The sequence below is a fragment of the Phyllostomus discolor genome, chromosome 5 (assembly GCF_004126475.2).
Source record: "Phyllostomus discolor isolate MPI-MPIP mPhyDis1 chromosome 5, mPhyDis1.pri.v3, whole genome shotgun sequence".
NCBI lineage: Eukaryota > Metazoa > Chordata > Mammalia > Chiroptera > Phyllostomidae > Phyllostomus > Phyllostomus discolor.
This window is the reverse complement of record NC_040907.2, coordinates 14,351,776-14,373,684: the sequence shown is the minus strand read 5'-3', so window position 1 is coordinate 14,373,684 and position 21,909 is coordinate 14,351,776. Positions and strand designations below refer to the sequence as shown.

The window sequence follows — 21,909 nt, the reverse complement described above, 5'->3', positions numbered from 1 at the left end:
CTCCTCGCTCCTGGCGGGCGGGGGCCCAGTGGAGAGGAAGCCTGGCGAGGGAGGTGCTGGGGGGAGGGAAGCGAGGAGGAGGAGGAGGAGGAGGAGTAGCGGGCGCAGGAAGGGGAGCGTGAGCCGGCGCTGCAGGGCGCTGCGAGGGGTGGAGGGAGTGCGGGAGCGCAGGGCGATGGCCGGGGAGGGCCCGGGTGGCGGGCAAGGGGGGGCCGGGGCGGGCGGCGCCTAGGAGCTCGGCTGAGGTGACCGCGGAGATGAGGGGGTCGCTGGCCGGTGAGACAAGACACGGCGCGGCGCGGAGAAGCAGGATCCGGGAGGGCGAGCGGGTAAGCGCTCGGAGTCGAGTGCCGCCCGGGGAGGGGCGCACCGGGGCCCCTCGCGGCTCGCGGTCTGGCCGAAGGAGCGGGGCAGGGAGCGGGCGCTGGGGCTCGGGCCTCGGCGACCCAAGGCGTCCCACCTCCCGGCGCCTTCGGATGGGAGGCGCGTGGGGAAGAGGGTCCCGGAGGAGTAGCGCAGTCCGAGGGGAGCATCCAGGAGCGCCGTCCTGAGCCCCACGATGGAGGGTGGGCCGAGGCTGCGCTCGGACGAGCTGCGGGGTGTCCTGTGCGTGTTGGGGTGCCCCGTGTGGAAGCAAGATCTGGTGGGGCGGGAGGGGCTCCCCCACTGTGGGCAGGGGGCTGTGACGCCCCCACCAGGCCCCTGCAGCCCATGGGCGACCGGGGCTGCCCCCTGCCGGCCAGGTCGGGGCGCGGCCGTGGGACCGCTCTGTTCTTGAGGGGAGTTGAAGGAGCGTCCCGCGTGGAGCCAGGGCTCCCAGACCCGAAGCCCAGGGGGCCCTGATCAGGTCACCGCATCTCTTAGAACCCCAGTTTGCACATCTACCAAATGGAGGGGATACCTCTTCCCCCATGCGGGATGGGTGGGGGGGGGGGGATAAATGAGATGCAGAATAGATGGATGCCTTTTTATAAACTGTAAAGTTCGGTGCAAATCCTAGCTAATTACATAAAGTCAGAACTGGAAGGACACTGAGAAATCTGCTTTACTGCAGATGTGGAGAGTGAGAATAAATCTTGTCCAAGGTCACATTGCTTGTACGAGAATATAAGACTCAAGTCCCTCCACCACGCCAGCTCCGGGGAAGTCCAAGGATTCAGAGCAGGGGCTCTCGGTCAGACTGTCTGCATCACAAACCGGGCTTGGCTGTTTATTAGCTGTGTAACCTTGGGGAAGCCCTTACCCTCTGAGCTTTGCTTTCCTGCCGTGAGAGGTGGGAACAGCCGTGCTAATCGAGTGGGGTCATCGTTCAGCACCGCACCTGGGCGCAGCTCCGGCCTTAGTGGCTGTCACTGCTCTGGGTGGCAACGGCAGCCTTTCAGTCCCTTTCAGTCTCTTTCTTGGACTCAACCTCCACTGTTTTCTTTCTTTCTTTTTAAGAGATTTTATTTATTTGTTTGCTTTTAGAGAGAGGGGAAGGGAGAGAGAAAGAGAGGGAGGGACACATCGATGTGTGGTTGCCTCTCACGTGCTCCCTCCTGGGGATCTGGGCCACAACCCAAGCATGTGCCCTGACTGGGAATTGAACTGGAGACCCTTTGGTTTGCAGGCCAGCACTCAGTCCACTGAGCCACGCCAGCCAGGGCTCCAGCGGTTTCTGATCAACGCACATTGTGGGTCTCTGCTGTCCCTTGTCCTGCACAGCCTCTGGCCAGGGTCTCTGCCCTCCTTCTAAGGACATCGAGGGATGCTTTACCAACAGAGCAAGCAAGCAAGCAAGGCCACCTGGGCGGATGGGCCTTCTCCAGCTTCTGGTCCTGCCCAGCTGGTGGGGAGAAGTGAGTGGTCTTCGTCATGAAGGCAACCAGGAAAGCCAGGCCCTAGAGCGTCAGGTCGCACAGGAGCGAGGGAGCTGGCCTGCTGGCCATGACCGGTATGACCTAGTGCCTGCTGTCCTCCCCACGGCGCCCAGTACAGGGCCGGAAGCACAGAGATGCTTCCTCCGAGTTTGTCAGTTACCTTGTGGGCGAGTTGTGAAGGTGAGAACTCTGGGTCTTCCCTCCTCTTCTAGGCCGCAGATGGATGACCGTTCTTCTTGGTGACTAGTGTTTGAATGTGTGCAGAATCTCAGAGCCGAGAGTTCCCAGGACCTAAGAGGTTCCTCTCACTGCACAGATGGCTCCTGTCTCAGGCCCACAGAGGGGCGGGGGTCTGCCCAGGCTGCCAGTATCCTCCAGGAACCTGAGTTCAGCAGACGCTGTTTGGTCTCTAACTTTCTTAGCAGCTGCTGACCCTGCTGACCATTCCTTTGCTCTGGGAACGCTCTCTTCCGGCCCCTGCAACTTAGCACTGTCTATTTTGCCTACTGTGCCTCTGTTTTTGCAGGTTTATCCTCCTTTCCACAGCCATTAGCAACTCTACTCTCCCAGGCCCTCCTCTCCTCTCCCTGGGTGGTCTCGTCCACTGGGCTTGAGTTACCACCTCTATATGCACATGACCTCATAAATGCATGTCTCCTCAGGCTGGTGGCAGATAGGTGGAAGTGCTAAAATGAGCACGAAGCAGGGGCAGTATAATAGAGGGTGAGAGCTACTTTACGTTGGCTGGTCAAAGCTTCGCCTAAGAGATGATATTTAAGGGGAGCACATGGTCGGAAATGAGGCCAGAGAGGTGGCTGGCTGGGGGTGGGGTGGGGACACAGCTGATACAGGGCCTTGTGGGCCACGGTGAGATTTTGGATTTTATTTAGACAAGGGAGCCAGCAGAGAGTTTCAGACGGGAGAGAGAGAACGCTGTTCTCTCTCCAGGGCTTGTGTGAGCCGTGGAAGAGGAGTTGCTCTATATCGATTGCAGCCTACTGAGCTGCTGGCACTGGGGTAGGGAGGGGAGCTCCCCAAGGAGCTTCCAGCCGCAGGCACAAGCAAACCTCCAATCGGGAGAGGGTATAAAGGAGGGAGACTTCAGCTGGTTGGCTAGCGGAGGCTTCCTGGAGGAGGTGGTCTTTGAGAAGGGCCTCCGAGCTCAGAGAACAGAAAGCAGATTACAATCAATATGAATGAAGGGGAGTGGGAAAGATCACTCTTCCAGGCAGAGGGCAGTCTGTCAGCCTGAACCGAGATGCAAACGTCCCAAATGTGTGCAGAGAAGTCAGGGAAAAGAAGACAGAGCCTGGAGGGGAATGAGAGGTCAAGCTAAGGAGGGAGGCCAGTCTGTTCAGAGAGCAAGGCCCTGGCCTTGGGCATGTACTTGCTGTGGAACCCTGAGCTGATCACATCAGCTCTCTGAGCCTCAGCTTCCTCATTCACGAAAGAACTGGAATTAGTTAAATGCTGAATGGGAGAGGGAGGAGCGTGGTGTTGGGAATGAGTGAACAAGCAGACCAAGGAGGGAACAAGGAGGGACTGGAGTGGGTGAGGAAGATGGTGGCTCCATTGAGGTTGGGGCCCCTGTGGGACATCTGGGAGGAATGACCAAAGGACATTGGGGGCCAGAGGTTCAGAGGAAGGTGTCAAAGGTAAAACCATCAGTGTTCTTCCATTCATTCTTTGAGTAAATCCTTACCGAACCACTGTAAGTATTAAGCCCAAAACATACAGCCATGAACAAAACCAGATCTCTGCTCCAGGAATATGCCATCCTAGGGGTGAGAGCCCCGCAGCATTAGACTGCAGGATGTCGAGAGACGTGCATGCTAATCATAAATGTGAAGCACTTTATGGACCGGGGAGAGGGGCTGACCCTACTTGGTTGGAAGGAGTGGACTCGTTTCAGCCAGGAGGAGACAGGTGAATTCGATCGTGAGGTTGAAGTTGGAATTGGATGGGTGGATGAGGCGGAAGGAAACTCTACACAGAGGACACTGGGCTTCAGAAGACAGGGCACACCTGTCCCTCCTTTCTTCTGGAAGTCAAGTCCGACAGGGAGACAGGCAGTCAGCATGTGAGCCAAGTGGAGAGGAGTCCAGTGTTATGCATGGTGAGGAGACCAGTGGAGCCCTGGCCAGGTAGCTCAGTTGGTTAGAGCATCATCCCTATACGCCAAGGTTGTGGGTTTGATCCCCAGTCAGAGTGCATACAAGAAGCAACCAGTGAATGCATAAGTGGAATAACAGATGGATGTTTCTCTCAAATCAATAAAATTTAAAAAAAATTTAAGGTGACCCATGGGATGGGGAGGAGGAAGTGATTTCTACCATTCCTAGGGTCCAAAGGAACTGCGGGAGGGTTGAAAGAGACAAGAGGAAGGGCATTCCAGCTGGAAGGAATAGCCTGTGCAAAGGCTCAGAGGAGTGAACCATAGAGTTTTTGCAGGAGGAGGTCTCAGCCATGCTGGAGATGGGCTCTTTTGCTGAGTGCAGGTGAACAGGGGGATGAGCGGGAAGGGCTGGACTGTGCCATCTCAGGATCGGTAGGCAATAGGGAATGAAGAAATAGGACTTGGGGTGCACGGAGGGAAGGGTTCTCCCAGCTTCATTCCTGTGGTGTAGGCGCCATTGACCCCCATCTCCTCCTCGTTTGCTGATTCCATTCATCTGCCAGGGCTCTGCTCCAAAGCCACTTTCAGAGGGGGGTCTCAGGGTTGCAGCAGGTTACCTGTCCCTCCTGCCTTCCCTAGGGCCCCTTTACACTCCCGTGTCACCCTCAATCACGTCTGTGACCCCAGGTCCCGGGAGGGTTTCCCCAGGGCCACTGTACGTCTTCCTGGGAGCAGGGTCCACATTTGTTTGCTCATGCCGACAACACGTGGCTCTAAGTAAATAGTTATCAGATGGATGAGGCAACGGCTATTGAAATGGTAGAGGCTCAGAGCGGCTGAGGAACTTGCCCAAGGTCACCGAACTAGGAAATGGCAGAGCTGGGAAGCATTGGGTCTACCTGACTCGGAAACCGGTGCGCCTCATCATGGCTGTATTGTGCCTCCCAGCAGGGAAAGCAGATGGCGAAGAGAGGATTTGGATCCTGTAAACACGAACAAATTCGGCGTTTAATTTCTAGGAAATGAATTCCTGTTGTTAGTACCTTGTTTATCCAGTCTGGAGAAGACAGCCTCTCCTCTGTCGCGAAAACGGTTTAACTCATCAGCTCGAGTGCTCTCTGGAGGCTCAGACGTGCAGCATCTGGTGGGGAGGGGCCGGAGCTCCAGGGCCCGAGCTCCAGGGCCGGGTCACCGCCCTAGAGGCTTCTCCCGGAGTGTGGTCCGCCCCGGCAGTCTGCTCGCAGAATTACTCCGCCAGTGTGGAAACTCGGCCTGGAGGGGCGTGTGTGTGTGTTGCGGGTGGAGGTGGATTTCAAAATGCCAACAGCATGTGGTGTGAAACTGGCGAGAAAACTTCTGGACACTTCTGTCCTTCACCTGAAGTTCCTCTGCAAACTGGAGGCCATGGAAGGGGCACTGATGGCAGTCTGAGGACTTGGGCCCTGCCTGTCACTCACTGTGTGACCTCAGGCAAGCGTCTTACCCTCTCTGGGTCCCTCTCCCTCTCAGCACCATGAGGGAGGTGGACTAGATGATTCCTAAGAGTTCTTCCCGCTTTGACACTCTGAGATCCTTCTTAAACCGTGGGGTTGACATTACTATTGCCCCCTGTACAAGTAACTCAGTGGGGTCCACGGGAGCTTGTTAGAAGTACAGAATCTGGGGTCCTGCGGTTTCCTCGAGGCCCCCAGGTGCTGCTTGCGCTCATTCAGCGCCAGGGGCGCCGCGGGAGCCACAGTCCCTTCTCTGTGGGCGGGGCCGAGTGCTGAACGGAAGTGTCCGCGCACCCTCAGTAAAAAGAGGCCCTTTCAAGTGGGAGTGACCAAGCCTGGCATATGACAGGTGCCCAGCAAAGGTTTTTTGGATATGTGCGGGCATGCGAAGGGTAGATATTTGTGGAACGAGGAAGGGCGTGGAGCTGACTTTACTCAGCACCTTTTCTGAGTGGTGGAGCATGGAGTCGAGCAAGCCCAGGTTCCAGTCCTAGCCTTGGGGATTTAGGCAAGCCGTTTCTCTGAGCCTCAGTCCCCTCCCCTGGGAAATGGGAATAATAACAATAGGACTGACTTCAGAAGTTCGTGGGCAGACTGAGATGAGCTGATATAGCAGGAGCACTTAAAACAGTGTCTGGTACATGGTAAGCTCTTAAGAAGGTCGGCCATTACAATTACTGCTATTCCAGCCCCTGACCTTGCAGCGCCCCGTGCGGCCTCAACCCCTTTATCTGGATTGCATTGAATTCCCTGAGAACAGTCTCGAAATGACCCCTAGAGGGCGATATCACCCCTGTTGAGAACCACTGGTTCTAGAGCAGGGCCATCCAAGAGAAATATAAAGCAAGCCACAAATATTTTATTTTTTATCGTTACCTGAGGACATGCTTATTGATTTCTAGAAGGGGGAGGGAAGAGAAGAAAAGAAACATCGATGTGAGAGAGAAAAGAAACATGGATTGGTTGCTTTTCATACGTGCCCCAATGGGGACGGAACCCTCAACCTAGGTGTGTGCCCTGACAGGGAATTGAACCCGCAACTTTTCTGTTTGCAAGATAATGCCCAACTAACTGAGCCACACCAGCCAGGGTCACAAATAAAATTTTAGAAGATTTAGAGGTAGCCATGTGAAAAAAGAAAAAAGTGAAATTAATTTTGATTACATATTTTATTCAACATACCCCGAACCTTAACATGTCACATGTAAAAATGATTAATGAGATATGGCACATTCTTTTTTGAACTAACCCTTTGAAACACAGGGGATTTTACTACAGTGCATCTCAGTGGCCATACTTTGAGCCTTCCATGGCCACAGGTGGACGGACAGGAGTGGCTATTCCAGACCCTCTTGGCTCTGGCTCCCCCCCAGCCATGCCACGTATTACCCGTGTGGCCTTGGGCTAGTCATTATACCTCTCTGGACCTCAGTCTCTTCTTCTGTAAATTGGGGTACTAACTCTGCCCCCAGGGGCAGCCAGGGGAGAATTCAAACCCTTTGCCCACGTCCCCACAAGCACGGCCTCGCTCTCTTGGCCGTGGCTAGTCCGCACTGAGCCCAGGATGGAGGGCCAAGGAAATACACTCCACCTTTCGGTAGAGGAAGGTGGTGGCGGAGGCAGCACGGGCAGCAGGAGCACTGAGCAGCTGAGCCGAGAGGGATGCCGGACTTTGCTTTGTGGTCGTGGGCAAGTCACCCACCCCTCTGGGCATGAGCAACCTCAGCTGCCTGGGTGACATCATCTGAAAAGTTTTTCCTAAATCATGGCTGCCCGGGAGGGGCTGTTAATTATAACTAACTAGAATTTATGGAGCATTTACTACATGGCTGGTGCTTTTTATTAAGCTCACTCAAGCACGGCAGCAGTTTGAGGTTGCTACTGTTATCGTCGCCATTTCGCACTTGAGGAAACTAAGCTCGAAGATGTTAAATGACAAGCCCAGGGTCTCCGTTTGACCAGCAAGCCTGAGGCCTCAGGTTGTGAGGCACTCAAGCATTCCTTTTCCGGGTTAGCTTTCTACAAAGACAGAAGTGCCTGGAATACAAGTGTGCAGCCTGATGCATCTTCACAAGGAGAGCTCTCCTGGCTGAAGAACGGAACACGACGTGCTCCCACGAGCCCCCTTACGCTTCTTCCCAGTCCCCGCATCCCCTCCCCGCAAGGGCGTCGTGTGCCAGCGTGACTTCCATCAGCGTGGGTCAGTGTTTCCTGTTCGAACCGTGTGGAGTCTGAGTCACGTGTGGTGCCATAATGTTGATCTGCCCGACTGTGTAAGATCTCGCCCGTGGGGCTGTGTGCGCGTGCAGCTGGGTCCCTTCGCAGGGGCGGATGGGGTTGTGTCGTGTGACGATGCCCCAGTGGGTTTGTTTATCCATCCTGGTGTTGATGCGGTTTTCAGTTCGGGGTTGTCTAATAGTGCTGTCATCAGCAATTCTTGCACAAGTCTTTCGGTGGACATACATGTTTTTGTCGGCTTTATAGCTGAGAGTGGAAGTTTGGGGTCAGAGGTTTGGCTACTTTGAATTCCCTACATTTTCCAGATTTTATAATTGGAGAAACTGAGGTGAAAAATTGACTTGCTCAAGATACTGATTAGATTTCAAAACTTGACCTCAGATATAGATACACAGACAGATAGAGAGAGAGATCCACAGATAGATACACAGATAGATCCACACACACAACCGCCCCCCTCCGGGCGTTAAAACTTTTCAGAGCTTTTCCCACATCTGTTATTTTACTTCACCATCATGACATCCCCAGCAGGTAGACTTGACGCCCCGATTTTGCAGAGGAGACCCTGTGCGGTGGAGAGAAAGGTGAAAGAGCAGCTGTGGGTGCACTTTGTGTGCCAGGGAGCACTCTGCAGATTTTGGGGAACCCCTCCCTGGCCGGCCGCTCATCCGTACCGCACGGCTTCCGGAGAAAGACCAGGCAGGCAGGAATTCCTTGGCGGGAGTTAGTCCGCTACCGCAAATCTGCATCACAGAGCCGTGGGTTCCTTGGCGTGCTTGTCTTTGTTTTTGTTTTCCTCCAAAAGGAGGAGGCTGGCTTCCGGGCATATGTTAAACCCACCCTTCCCCTTTGTTTCTGGCAAAGTCTGATGACTTACTTAAACTCAAGGCCCTTGGGAAAGGGGAGGTGATGATCTCCGGGGGCAGGAGGCCTCAGTGAAGACTGATCAAAAGAGTCCCTGCTGGGTGACAGCCACAGTGAGGCCCGAGTTCCCCCCTTTACTGAATCCACACAGCAGCTCGGGAGAAAGGCGTTGTTACCACAATTTACATCTGAGGCAGAACAGCCCAGGAGGTGAAAGGAGCTGCTGTGATCCACAGTGGGGATCGCGTGGTGGGAAGGAACTGAGGATCCCGTCTCATTTCTCTTTCTGGGGGCCCGTTCTGCCCATTTGAACTGGCTCAACGAGGAAAAGCAAGGGCTGGCACCACCGAGGTTCCCTGGGAACCGAGGTCCTCATGGACATGGGAAGATTGGGAGGAGTATCCCGGGTCGAAAGGCTCCCTCTTCCTCCTCTCCTTCCTCTCCTGGGGCAGGTGGTTCCCCTCTCTGTCTGCTCCCTTCTCCCGCCTCTTCCTGCAGATCTGTTTTCTTTGTTTATTGGTGGCTTTTCTGCTCCCCCAAAGCCACTTGCTGTGGCTTTGGTCCTGGCTGTGGCCTGGCGACTGCAGCCTCAGGATGTGCTTAGCTTTCCAGGTGCTCCTCCTCCATCATCTGTCTGCCTGGCCACTCGAGTTCTCCATTCTAGATCCACAAGAGAGAGCTGCCTGGTCCATCTCAGCTCCCATATCCATCCCGGTCCAGTCAGCTGTGGTCAGAGGTGGCCCCAGGAAGAAGTTGGGGTGGGAACTCAGGTCTGTCTGCCTGCTTTTCCCCCCTTCATCCCTCTGCAGAGATGCTGGAGCTGAGGGATGCATGGCGTGGCTGGAGTTCTTGTGATCTGGATTCCACGGGTGGCGCTGCTGGGCTGGGGGGAGGCTGAGGAAAGTCCGTGCTGCGGCTGTGATGGGCAGGGGAGAAGCCCGCTGGTGTGGCTGACGGGTCGTTCTGACCACGGCAGCCATCACTCACTGGAATGGACAGCGATGCCTTGTTTCTGGTCATGGAAGAGATCTTGCTGGGGACCTGAATGTGACTGGATACACCTTAGGGAAACCAGAGAAGTCATTGCTTACTACATTAGGCATTTGGATCCATGATCTTACCCCTTCTTTCTCAACTCCTGTGAGGCATGGGTTAGCATCTCCACAGCCTGGAGAGCTTGAATGACTTACCCAATGGCCACCGAGAGAAAGTGGAGCCACAGAGATTGGGACCAGAGACTTCCTGACATAAAACATACGTTTTGGGGCCCTGGCTGGGTAGCTCAGTTGGTTAGAGCATCATCCCAATACGCCAAGGTTGCGGGTTTGATCCCAAGTCAGGGTACATACAGGAGTCAACCAGTGTCCTGGCTGGTGTGGCCCTGCAAACCAAAGGGTCACCGGTTTGATTCCCAGTCAGGGCACATGCCTGGTTGTGGGCCAGGTCCCCAGGCAGGGGTGTGTGAGAGGCAACGGATTGATGTATCTCTCACACACAGATGTTTCTCTCCCTCTCTTTCTCCCTCCCTTCCTCCCTCTCTGAAAATAAATAAATAAAATATTTTTTAAAAAGTCAACAATGAATGTATAAATGAATGGAACAACAAATAAAAGTTTCTCTCCCTTCCTTTCTCTCTCTCTCAAAAAAAAGTATGTTTTCAGCCACTGGCCTCCATCTTTGTTGCCACTGTTACATTTGTTCAGAGCGCCACAGTTTACAGCATATCACGTGCATGATCTTACTGGAATTACTAAACACCCCTGGGGGGCAGCACAGCCGCGCTTATGTTCCCATGTTACCACGGAAGAAACCAATGGCCAAGGAGCAGTTGTGACTTGTCCTCAGCTACCCGGCTCCCCCGCTGGTCAGTGGCAAAGCTGGGACCAGAACCCAGGTCTTTGGGACTCAAATGTATCAACAGGTATTAATGTGTCACAATGTACCAATGTTATTGCTGGCAGTGTGGTTCTTTTTAAATAACGTACAAAATTGTTGAACAAAAACAACAAATATACCCTTCCCTACAAAAGATTATACGAGGTCTGTCTGGAAAAAGTCCAGTCATTGTTAATATAATCAGAATGGTTTGTTAACGTATTGAAAATGGACATCGATGTGACGTGGCGGCCACGGAGAGTGGACTGGACTGCTCATGAGTGAACAGTGACGACTTCCCTGCACTAGTCGGGGGCGGTAGACGCCGTTGAGTGAGCATGTGCACGGAGTGGTCCTTGCATTCCAAATGACTGAGGAAGTAGAGAATGAATCTGCATCAGAGTTTGCATTAAGCTTGAACGTTCCTCCGTAAAACACTTTGGATGAATCAGAAGGCCACAGCTGTGGGCAGCTGGTGATTGGCAGCTTCATCATGACAACGTGCCTGCTCATGCATTGTGTCTCATAGAGCTTTTTGGCAAATTATCAAATCACCCAGGTGACTCAGCTCCCGTACAGACCAGATTTGGTGCCCCGAGACTTCTGGCTTTTCCCAAAACTAAAATCACCTTTGAAAGGGAAGAGGTTTCAGATCATCGATGAGATTCAGGAAAATACAACAGGGCAGCTGATGGCAATCGGGAGAACTGTGTGAGGTCCCAAGGTGCCTACTTTGAAGGGGACTGAGGCGTCATTGTCCTATTTGCAATGTTTCTTGTATCTTCTTAAAAAATGTCTCTATTTTTCATATTACATGACTGGATACCTTCTGGACAGACCTCGTAAATACATATAACATGCATACTAATAAAAGAAGAGAAATAAATACCCTTCCATCACCTTAAAAAACCACACATCATTGGTGCCTTTCAAACTCCTTCACAGTTGTATTCCCACATCCTTTGCTCTCCAGGTGCAATTTTATATTTGACATTTCCTTGCTTTTCCTTATGGTGTTGCCACATGTATTTATATGCCTGAACAGTTTGTTTCTTCTTGCATGGTTTTGACCTTGGCACTCAGCGTTATATTTGTGAGAATGCGTGCGGCTTTGGTTTACTCAGCTCTGCTGCTCTGCAGGACCTCATCATAGCAATAGGCCACGCTCCACCATTCTGCTGCTGACGGGCATTTGGGCGGTTTCTCGTTGTTTGCTGTTACAGGCAGTGCCACCGTGAACATGTTTTTTTTGGAAGATTTTATTTATTTCAGGAGAGAGGGAAAGGGAGGGAGAAGGTGAGGGAGAAAAACACTGATGTGCAAGAGAAACATCCATCAGTTGCCTCTCACACGCCCCCATCTAGGGACCTGGCCCACATCCAGGCATGTGCCCTGACTGGGAATCGAACTGGTGACCTTTTGGTTTGCAGGCCAGCACTGAATCCACTGAGCCACACCCGCCAAGGCTACTGCAACCATTCTTGCTGCTGTCAGCTGAGGAGCTCATCCAAGGGTGCCTGACATGCATCCCTAGGAGTGAAATTACCGGGTCATGAGGTCGTCATTACATATTTAGCTTTATGAGATAATACCAAATTGTTTCCTAACCAGGTTTCTCCAACTTCTACTCTCCTGGTGGCAGGTGACAACTCCTGTTGCTCTACACCCTAACCAAATGACCAGGCATCATCAGATTAAAAATGTTTACCTGCCTGCTGGGTGAGAATGGGCTCTCCCTGTTGTTTTAATTTGCATTTTTAATTTAGTGCTCACAGCGTGATGGGCGGGAGGTAGTTGATTGTGGCACTACAGTCTGTGTCCCCAAAGGTAGCTGCATCATGGGAAATGCCCCAGCTTCGTTCAGGATGGCGGGAGGACGGCGGGCAGGAGAGGAAGGAGGTGGCCTCCAAATGGTGTGGCTTCCTGCAGCGCCACGTCCCGACAGAGGCAGTCCATCCTGTCCTTCTTCCCAAGATGTCACCCACCAGCCTCTCAGAGCTGCCTGAGCCCACGCCTTTCACTGGAATGAGGTCACTGGAATTCCTGGAACCCAGGAGTGACCGCATGGGCTTGTGGGGCGAGCACACCAGCTTCACCCTTGAGAAATGACGGTGCCTCACTCGCCCAGACTGTCTGGAAAGAAGAAAATTCCAAACAGTCCAACCCAACTTCACATTTTTCATGTGAACCGAAGTGGGAGGAATCTTTAGCCGGAGGCGTTTGGGGTGGGGCCGGGAGCTCATATTTTCACTTATCACCCTGGGATCCCAAGCCAGCATCGCTGCTGGAGGCCCAGGCGCCTTCCGGCTTTTCTTCCTGAGTCAGTGCAGTGCAGAGAAGAATGGAAATTCCCACCCGGTTTTTCCACTTTCACCTGCGTGACCTTGGGCAGGTGACCTCGCCTCTTTGAGCATTGGTTGGCTGTTTGTCAGTAGGGGCCACGTTGCCCACTTCCCAGCTCAGGTGAGTCTGAGTTCCAAGGCCAGCTCGGTGCCTGGAACATCCCAGCAGCCCCAGTGAAAGGGATTCTAACAATATCCTTCAAACTTTGGGAATATTTCGGAGAAGGTGCCTTAAGACTGGTTTTCTCAAATGGAGGCTATTTTCCCTCCTCCAGGCAGATATTTTTTTTAAGACGAAGCACCCACAATTTGGGGGAGTGGGAGGAAAGCTACCACATTACAGCTGTAGCTTCTTAATGTTTAAAAATAAACCAACCACCATAGGCTGCACCTTCCCTACAGAGAGCCCTGAGCCGAGCTGTGGGGAGGGGAGTGGGATGATGCTGATGATGATTCCTGGCACCTCTTGGCACCTACAGGGTGCCAAAGGCTGGCCTTGTGGGGAGCCTTGGGAACTCCACAGCAGCCCAGGCAGCAGGCAGGGTGGCCACTGTTTGGGGGAAGCAATCTGAGACTCTGAAAGTGTAAAGGACTTTCCCAAGGTCACACAGGCAGGCTGTGAGAGAACAGGAACTGGAGCTCAGATTGCCCCGTGGTCCAGGCTCAGCTCGCCCCGCCCCGAGCATGCTGCCTCCCAGCCCTGGCCCCAGCCACCTGCTGGGCCCTGTCTCTCACCCCATCTCCGGTCTCTGTGCTCCTGCCAGCTGGTCTCTCTGCCCTTCCCTGACTGCCTTGCACTTTCTGACCCCCTAGGCCTTTGCTCTTGCCTTCTCAGCCACCAGGAATGCCAAACGTCTCAACTTGGACTAATGAAACCCTTGTCCTCAACGTAGCCAACCGGGGGCACAATATGTGGCCCTTAAGAGTGATGTTGTGGGGGTGACTTACAGAACACTGTTCAAAGTATATTAAGTTGAAAAATGGACAAACTACAAAACCAATTTATACATAAGTGCAATGATCCCATTTTTAAGTGCATATACATATTCTGCCTTGCCAGCTCCATTCCAGGGTTCAACGTGTCTTCTCTGGGCTGCGGACGTGCCCAGGGCAGAAGCTGTTTGCTAAGTCGACCTGGAAGAAATGAAATGAATTATAGGGTTTCCTGGTGCAGCTGTAGCATTCCACGCAAGGCGGGGAGAGGCGCCGTGGGAGTGTGGATGGGGCTAAGAGGTTTTGGCATTTCTTTTCCCAACCCCTCTCACCCGGGGGGCTGACTGCCAGGCCCCATGGACTACCCTCTGGTTTGCCTCACTGATTGGCAACACCAAGGTCCCCAGGCCCCGGCAACCTGCCCGTGTCCCAAATACGGAAACCCAGGTTCAAGACCAGAGGGGAAAAGAAAATGAGTCTTCAAGATTTGCTTGGGACTACATTTTCTGTTTCTGTTTGGAAAGCCGAGTGTACTTTCTGAATTTGAACTTTCACTATGAAAAATGCTCAGGGATTTCATTTATTGGCTTAACAAAAAGGTATTTTGTTTTTGTTTTTTTTTGGGGGGGAGTGAAGAGTCAAGCATGCTTACTCTAGGAAGTTTGGAAATGTCACATGAAAAGAAGAAAAGTCACTCCCCTACCAATTTCAAGAGGCATATATTGTATATATTTTTTCCTAGCTTCTTTTTTTTCTGTGCACAGTTATCTGGCTTAGTTTCCACTGAATAAATAGGAGGATTTCTGATTCACAATTTACAGAGCTGATTTCCTGTACTTGTAACCAGGCTGTGGCACTTCCAACAGCTGCGATACTTAGCCCCTCTGGGAGTTGTGGGGGTGGGGCCCTGCCCTCCCCTGTGTGCTCCTGACACTTCCGAGAATGCTATGCCCGCGTCGCTGCACCGCTGCCAGCACTAAGCAGTATCTGTTCATCTCACAACTAATCTGAAGTGTCTAAACTGTCCTGCTTAGAACTTAACTCTTCACTTTGTTTCTTTTTAAAACTCCAGAGCTCAGAATATGTGCCTCTCTGGATGAGCTGGCCGTGATCTGTTTGTTTTGCCTTCCCCCGGCTCATGCATTCCTCGAGTCTTGGTAACTGGAATGTTTTGTCTGCTTGGGCTCAGAACGATCAGTGGGACAGGAACCAGAGTTGAGGGCCTCATGATGTGTCAAGATGAACCTGGGAAAACTGCAGGCTGTTGACTGGACTTCCTTTCTGAATCAGCTGGTATTTCCTTTTGTCCCTCGTTTGACCGGCTCCCCGGGGGCCCCACCTGAAATCCCCAGTCGTCTCAGAGGAGGATGGGGGAAATTCTGAAGTTCCCGTTAAACATATTTACCTCACAGGCTTTGGAAGAAGCCGAAATGCCCGAGGCATTGCCTGCACTGGTGAATGTCTGACACGTTCAGTGTGTGTCCGGTGGGCCTGACCGCTTGCTGGGCAGAGTTCCAGGGCAGTGAGACATCCTGGGATTTGTCCGATGCAGGAAAGACCTTGAACTACCTGCTGGTAGTGACCTCAGGGCTCAATGAGGCCTCTTCACTGTGGTCTGCTCTGAGCAATGGGCCCTCCAGTGCGAAACAGGATGCCCTTGTTCTGCGGGCAAGACAACTGTGAGAGAGAAAGCAGTACGAGTGGGGGCCGGTGGGAAAAGACCACCACCTAGAATGTCCCCACGAAACCAGTCAGTGGAAGGCCCTCTCCAGGAGGCCTCCAACAGGTCTCTGAATGCTACAGAAACCCAAGGCGCGTGGGACCCCGGGACCCTGCAGGCCCTCCAGATTTCTCTTGCCGTGGTTCTTTCCATCATCACACTGGCCACAGTCCTTTCCAACGCCTTCGTGCTGACCACCATCTTCCTCACCAGGAAGCTCCGCACCCCAGCCAACTATCTCATTGGCTCCCTGGCCGTGACTGACCTCCTAGTTTCCGTCTTGGTCATGCCCATCAGCATCGCGTACACCACCACGCGCACCTGGAGCTTCGGTCAAGTCCTGTGTGACATCTGGCTGTCTTCTGACATCACGTGCTGCACGGCCTCCATCCTGCATCTCTGTGTCATCGCTCTGGACAGGTACTGGGCCATCACCGATGCCCTGGAGTACAGTAAGCGCCGGACCGCCGGCCACGCCGCGGCCATGATCGCCGTGGTCTGGGCCATCTCCGTGTGCATCTCCATCCCGCCTCTCTTCTGGCGGCAGGCCAAAGCTCGCGACGAGATGTCGGACTGCCTGGTGAACACGTCCCAGATCTCCTACACCATCTACTCCACCTGTGGGGCCTTCTACATCCCGTCCGTGCTGCTCATCATCCTCTACGGCCGGATCTACGTGGCCGCTCGGAAGCGCATCCTGAACCCGCCGTCCCTCTACGGGAAGCGCTTCACCACCGCGCAGCTCATCACGGGCTCCGCGCGCTCTTCGCTCTGCTCGCTCAGCCCCGGCCTGCACGGCGCGCACGCCCACTTGGCCGGCTCCGCTCTCTTCTTCAACCACGTGCAAGTCCAGCTGGCGGACAGCGCCCTGGAGCGCAAGAGGCTTTCGGCTGCCCGGGAACGGAAAGCCACGCAGACCCTGGGGGTCATCCTGGGGGCCTTTATCGTCTGCTGGCTGCCCTTCTTCGTCGCATCCCTGGTCCTCCCCATCTGCCGGGACTCGTGCTGGATGCACCCTGCGCTTTTCGACTTCTTCACCTGGCTCGGCTACCTAAACTCCCTCATCAATCCGATCATCTACACTGTGTTCAACGAGGAGTTCCGGCGGGCGTTTCAGAAAGTCGTCCATCTCCGGAAAGCCTCCTAGTCTCGTCTGGGGGGGGGGTGGCTCTCGTTACCGTCTGCATCCTGTAGCCCCACCAGAAATGTCTTTTTCTATTTTTCCTGAGATTTAGGTTCATCCCGGTCTTTGGGGTCTGGGTTCCATCAGTAGAATTGTTCAGTGTTCTTCTTTTCTTCCGTCTTCTTGACTTCCGAGCCACCAAAAGCCGGGAAGCTGTGGGAAAGGGGACAGAGACGGGCAGTTTCACTTACGTATCTTCAGGAGTCACGCATCTCGGGAGAAACAGGACCCACAGGGCTACCCATCGATGCAATTCAGGTGGAAGACTTGGACTGCGGGAAGACCCAGGCTCAAAAGGGGGGCTTTCTGGTCTCCCTAAGTTTTGTTTGGAACTCAAGGTGGGTAGATGAGTTTAATGACCTGGATGGAAAGAGAGTTTGGAGTCAGGATGGAGGAGTCTCCATTCCGTGTGGCACCTTAATTGGGAAACAACACCCAGGGATTTCTTCCTCTGATGCCTAATGAGACTGAATCTCCCAGTCGTCCACCTGAGGCGGCAACAGTACAAAGTGACGGAGGTCAGGAGCTGGGCGCGGGGGAGGGGGGAGGCTGGGACCTGAGCAGCCACCCTGCGCCCCTCCCCCTCCAGCATCTCTGCGCCAGTCTGATGCTCTGAAGCTAAACCGCACCGTCACTCCCCGTTGAAGAAGGACCGCTGAGCACCCACCAGGCTTCGAGTGGACCCCATTCTGACTTTTTTCCCTGAATTTTTACATCCCGTTCTCAGAGAGATCTTAAGATGTCGAGTCTTGTCAAATAAAAAGCATGAGACCTCATGATCACTAAAGTCTTTGAGTCATTTTTCTTCCTCTCTCAGGACGTAGAAGCCTTTCCATTCACTTTCGTCCCCAGCATTTATTGAGCACCTACCAGGTGCTCGGCCCTGTGCCAGGGCCCTGGCATTTGTCATCTCATGGAAGCTCATAGCAGTGAAAGGCGGTATAACCTGATGATTAGAGCCAGGGACCCGGTGCCTCAGTTCACATAGAAGGACTACCAGTTCCTAACTGGGCCACCTTGGACAATTTCTTCAATCCGTCTTTGCCTCATTTTCCTCACCTGTAAAATGGCAACAACAATAAGTATGTCACTACATATTTTCACACAGCGCTTGGCACAAGAACTCTTACCGTTTTAGAGATGCAGGACCTGGTCTGCCCCAGGTCGAGCAATATAAAAGGAAGAGCTACTATCTATTGCGCCTGCATTGCTCGTTGCCTGCCTATTCTCATTTCCTCTTCATCCCCATTTTACAGATGTGGAAGGACACTTGCCGGTGGTTAGGGAGGGTTTCCTAAAGAGATGACACTTCAGCAGACCCCCAAGAGATGAGCCCTTGTGGGATGGGAGGCTAAGGAAGGGGAGAGGCCATGAGGCCTCTTGAGAGAGACGGGCCGGAGCGAAGGAAGGCGGGAAAGATGGCGTCAGGTGGAGAGAAGAGCAGGAACGGAGCCCCAGAGGCCTGCAGTGCTCACTGGGGGTCTTGGGGCCCAGGAAGAAGGAGAACCAGGCATATGGGATATCAAGGAGGAGTGGAAAGAGAGGGATGCCAAGATCATTGCTGGGGGGGCACCTCGAAGAGTCTTTGAAGTCCCTGCAGGACATCTCGCAGTGTGGGCCCTGGACCACCTGCACTAGACTCTCCCAGGGAGTTTGTTAATACTGGGTTTCTTGCCCCCAACGAAGAGCCACTGAGACAGAATCTCTGGCAGTGAGGCCCAGGAATCTGCATTTTACATCAGCCTTGCTCCCCTTTTCTGCATTAAGTGACTTCTGTGCCTCTAAACTTTGGGAAGCACTGTGTTAGTGTCTTGCTCCCCCGTGAGGCCCCTCCCTGAACCCACAGACAATGCTCAGCATCTCACTGCTCTCCCCCACACCGAGCATGCTCCTCCCTACCTTCCTTTTAGGTTGTGCACCTCCTCATTTCCACCTTGTTTTGGGCCATCATCCTGATCCGGGAAAGATCAGTAACTGAGTCACTAGACAGGGAGCTACGTTCAGTGTGTCTCAGTGGTTACGGGCATAGGCCTTGAAGTCAAACACCTGGAGCTGGATCCCAGGTGTGCCATCTATCAGCTGTGTGGCCTGAGGTAAGTCACCTAACCTCCCTGTGCTCCAGTTTCTTCATCTCTTTTTTTTCAAGTATATTTTATTGATTAAGCTATTACAGTTTTCCCAATTTCTTCCTCTTTATCCCCTCTCCACCTTGCACCCCCAACCCTCCAGCATTCCCCCCTTAGTTCATGACCATGGGTTGTACATTTATAAGCACTTTGAGTGCTCTGATTCCTATACCATTCTTAACCTCTCCCTGTCTATTTTGTACCTTCCAATTATGCTTCTTCTTCCTTGTACCTTCCCCCCCATTCCTCCCTTCCCCCTCCCCACTGAAATCTCCCCATGTGATCTCCATTTCTCTGATTCTGTTCCGTTCTAGTTGTTTGCTCAGTTTCTGATTTCGTTGTTTGTCTTTTCTTGGGGGTTCATTTGTTGATAGTTGTGGGTTTGTTGTCATTTTACTGTTCATGATTTTGATCTTCTTTTTCTTAGATAAGTCCCTTTAACATTTCATAAAATAAGGGCTTGGTGATGATGAATTTCTTTAACTTGACCTTATCTGGGAAGCACTTTATCTGCCCTTCCATTCTAAATGATAGCTTTGCTGGATAGAGTAATCTTGGATGTAGGTCCTTGCCTTTCATGACTTCAAGTACTTTTTTCCAGGCCCTTCTTGCCTGCAAGGTTTCTTTTGAAAAATCAGCTGATTATGGGAACTTCTCTGTAAGTAACTGTCTCCTTTTCTCTTGTTGCTTTTAGGATTCTCTCTCTATTTTTAATCTTGGGTAACTTAATGATGATGTACCTTGGTATGTTCCTCTTTGGGTCCAACTTCTTTGGGACTCTGGGCTTCCTGGACTTCCTGGAAATCCATTTTCTTCACCAGATGGGGGAAGTTTTCCTTCATTATTTGTTCAAATAAGTTTTTGATTTCTTGCTGTTGTTCTTCCCCTTCTGACATCCCTATAATTTGGATATTGGAATGTTTCAGGCTGTCCCAAAGATTCCTCAGCCACTCTTAATTTTTTAAAAATTCTTGTTTCTTCATTCTGTTCTGTTCGGATGTTTATTTCTTCCCTTTGTTCCAAATCATTGCTTTGAATCCTGGCTTCCATCTTGTCACTGTTGGTTCCCTGAATATTTTGCTTTATTTCATTTTGGGTATCTTTCATTTGTTCTTTCATTTTTCAACCAAGCTCAATTAGTTCTGCCAGCATTTTGATTACCAGGGCTTTAAACTCTCCGTCAAATAGGTTGGCTATCTCCTCATCACTTAGCTCTCTTTCTGAAGCTTTGCTCTGTTCTTTCATTTGGGCCATATTTCTTCATCTTGGCGCACCAGTCTGGTTGTTCTGGTTGACTGTTTCTTTAATTCCTTGGTTGTCAGAGTTCCATGCAGTTTGATTTTCTGGTACTTCTGGTTGTTTATTGATTTTAGATTGGTTATTATCCTCCTTTTGGTTGTGCGAGGAAGCGAGGGTTCCTACCTACGCCTCCGTCTCGGCTGGAACTCCAGTTTCTTCACCTCTTAAATGGGGTTGTCTGTACCTAAGCCATAGGATGTCTATGAGGATTAAATGAGGTAACAATTGTAAAATGCTTTACACAGTGCCTGGCACATAAGTGTTCAGTAAAATGCCATCTGTTACTCTCCGAGAGCTCTGAGCCAATTGCAAAGAAAACTCAAATGCCTCCTTTCCAGAGGACTTCCCTGCCTAGAGCAAAGGTTGGTAAACCTTTTAACAACAGATTTATTGATGTGCAATTCATATGCCGTACAGCTCACCCATTTAAAGTGTATGATTCAATGCCTTTTAGTGCATTCAGAGAGTCATGTTCTTCACCATGATCAATTTTCATCGCTCCAGAGAGAAACCCTGCACCCGGCAGCCGCCACTGCCCGCCTCCCTCGCCCAGGCCGTCACTGACCGGCTTTGTCTCTGGACCTGCCTATCCTGGGTATTTCATACAAATGGAGCCGTGCAGTACTCGGTCCTTTGTGTCTGGCTTCTTTCATTTGGCATGATGTCTTCACAGTTCATCCATACTGTAGCATCTATCACCATTATGTTTCTCTTTATTGCCGGATAACGCCCTGCTGTGTGACTGCACCGCACCTTGCCTATTCATTCATCCATTGATGGATATCCGGGTTGTCTCCACTTTTTGGCTCTTACGAACAATGCTGCCACGAACATTCTTGTACAAGCTTTTTCATGAACGTATGTTTTCTTTGCTCTTAGGGACGTACTCAGGAATGGAATTGCTGGGTCCTATGGTGATCTGTGTTTACCCTTTTGAGGAGCTGCCAGACTGTTTGCCAAGGTGACTGGACCATTTTACGTTTCCATTCCGATCTGTCCACATCTTCACCCGTACTCCTTGTCGTCTTTCTGATTATAGCTACTCCAATGGGTGTGCAATAGCATCTCACCGTGACAGCAAACTTTTGTTGAATGGCCAGACAGTAAATATTTTCAGGTTTACAGGTCATATCATCTCTGTTGTAACTACTCACCTCTGCCATTGTAGCGTGAAAGCAGCCACAGGCAACATATAAATAAATGAGCTTGGCTGTATTCCGATACAATTTTGTTTACTGAACTAGGTGGCAGCTTGCAGGCTGTAAAGTGCAGAGACCTCTGATCTAGAAGAGCACCCTCTCCCGCACCATCTACCTCGCCTTTCTCTATCCCCTTCCCTGGCTTTGTTTATTTTTTTTATTATACATATTACTGATAATGATATGTATGTATTAGTTCTTGCTTTGTGTCTGTCTGCCACCTCTAGAGGGTTGACTTCTTCGAAAGCGGGGATCTTATTTGTCAAGTTCACCATTTGCTCCCCAGCACATCAGTGTCTGGCATATAGTAGATGCTCAATAAGTATTTGTTGGAGTGACTGACTGGATGGAACACCATTCCTAGGTTTACAAATGACTCATTGCCCATGTCTTTGTCTTTAAAGCTTTAAGATAAAGTGACTGGCTCTGGGACTAGAACCTCAGAAACCTCGAGGTTTGGTGGCAGGTGGGCCGGAAGTCAGAGTCAGGGCAGCTGTGTCCTGAGTGTAGTGCAGGCAAGGGGAGAGTGAGGGACCTGGTGGACCCCAGTGTCCCCAAGGAGCTGGGGCTGGGGCTGCCCCCTTAGCGTGCACTCGGCTGCTCTGGCCTTCTGTTCAGACGCCCCCTCCTCCACAGTCTCTGCAGCGACAAAGGGGACGGAA

At 52.0% G+C, this 21,909-nt stretch overlaps 1 protein-coding gene across 1 annotated transcript; it reads left to right on the top strand.

The window, feature by feature from the left end:
* Positions 1–14,472: 14,472 nt before the first annotated feature.
* On the top strand, positions 14,473–17,405 carry HTR1D (5-hydroxytryptamine receptor 1D). The gene has a single exon (XM_028513384.2). The coding sequence runs from the start codon at positions 15,454–15,456 to the stop codon at positions 16,585–16,587; it is 1,134 nt and encodes a 377-aa protein (XP_028369185.1). The 5' UTR covers positions 14,473–15,453; the 3' UTR covers positions 16,588–17,405.
* The last annotated feature ends 4,504 nt before the right edge of the window (positions 17,406–21,909 follow it).

What these genes read in the sequence shown, in the direction of transcription:
- HTR1D (XM_028513384.2), top strand. Translation starts at nt 15,454, where the DNA reads ATGTCCCCACGAAACCAGTCAGTGGAAGGCCCTCTCCAGGAGGCCTCC.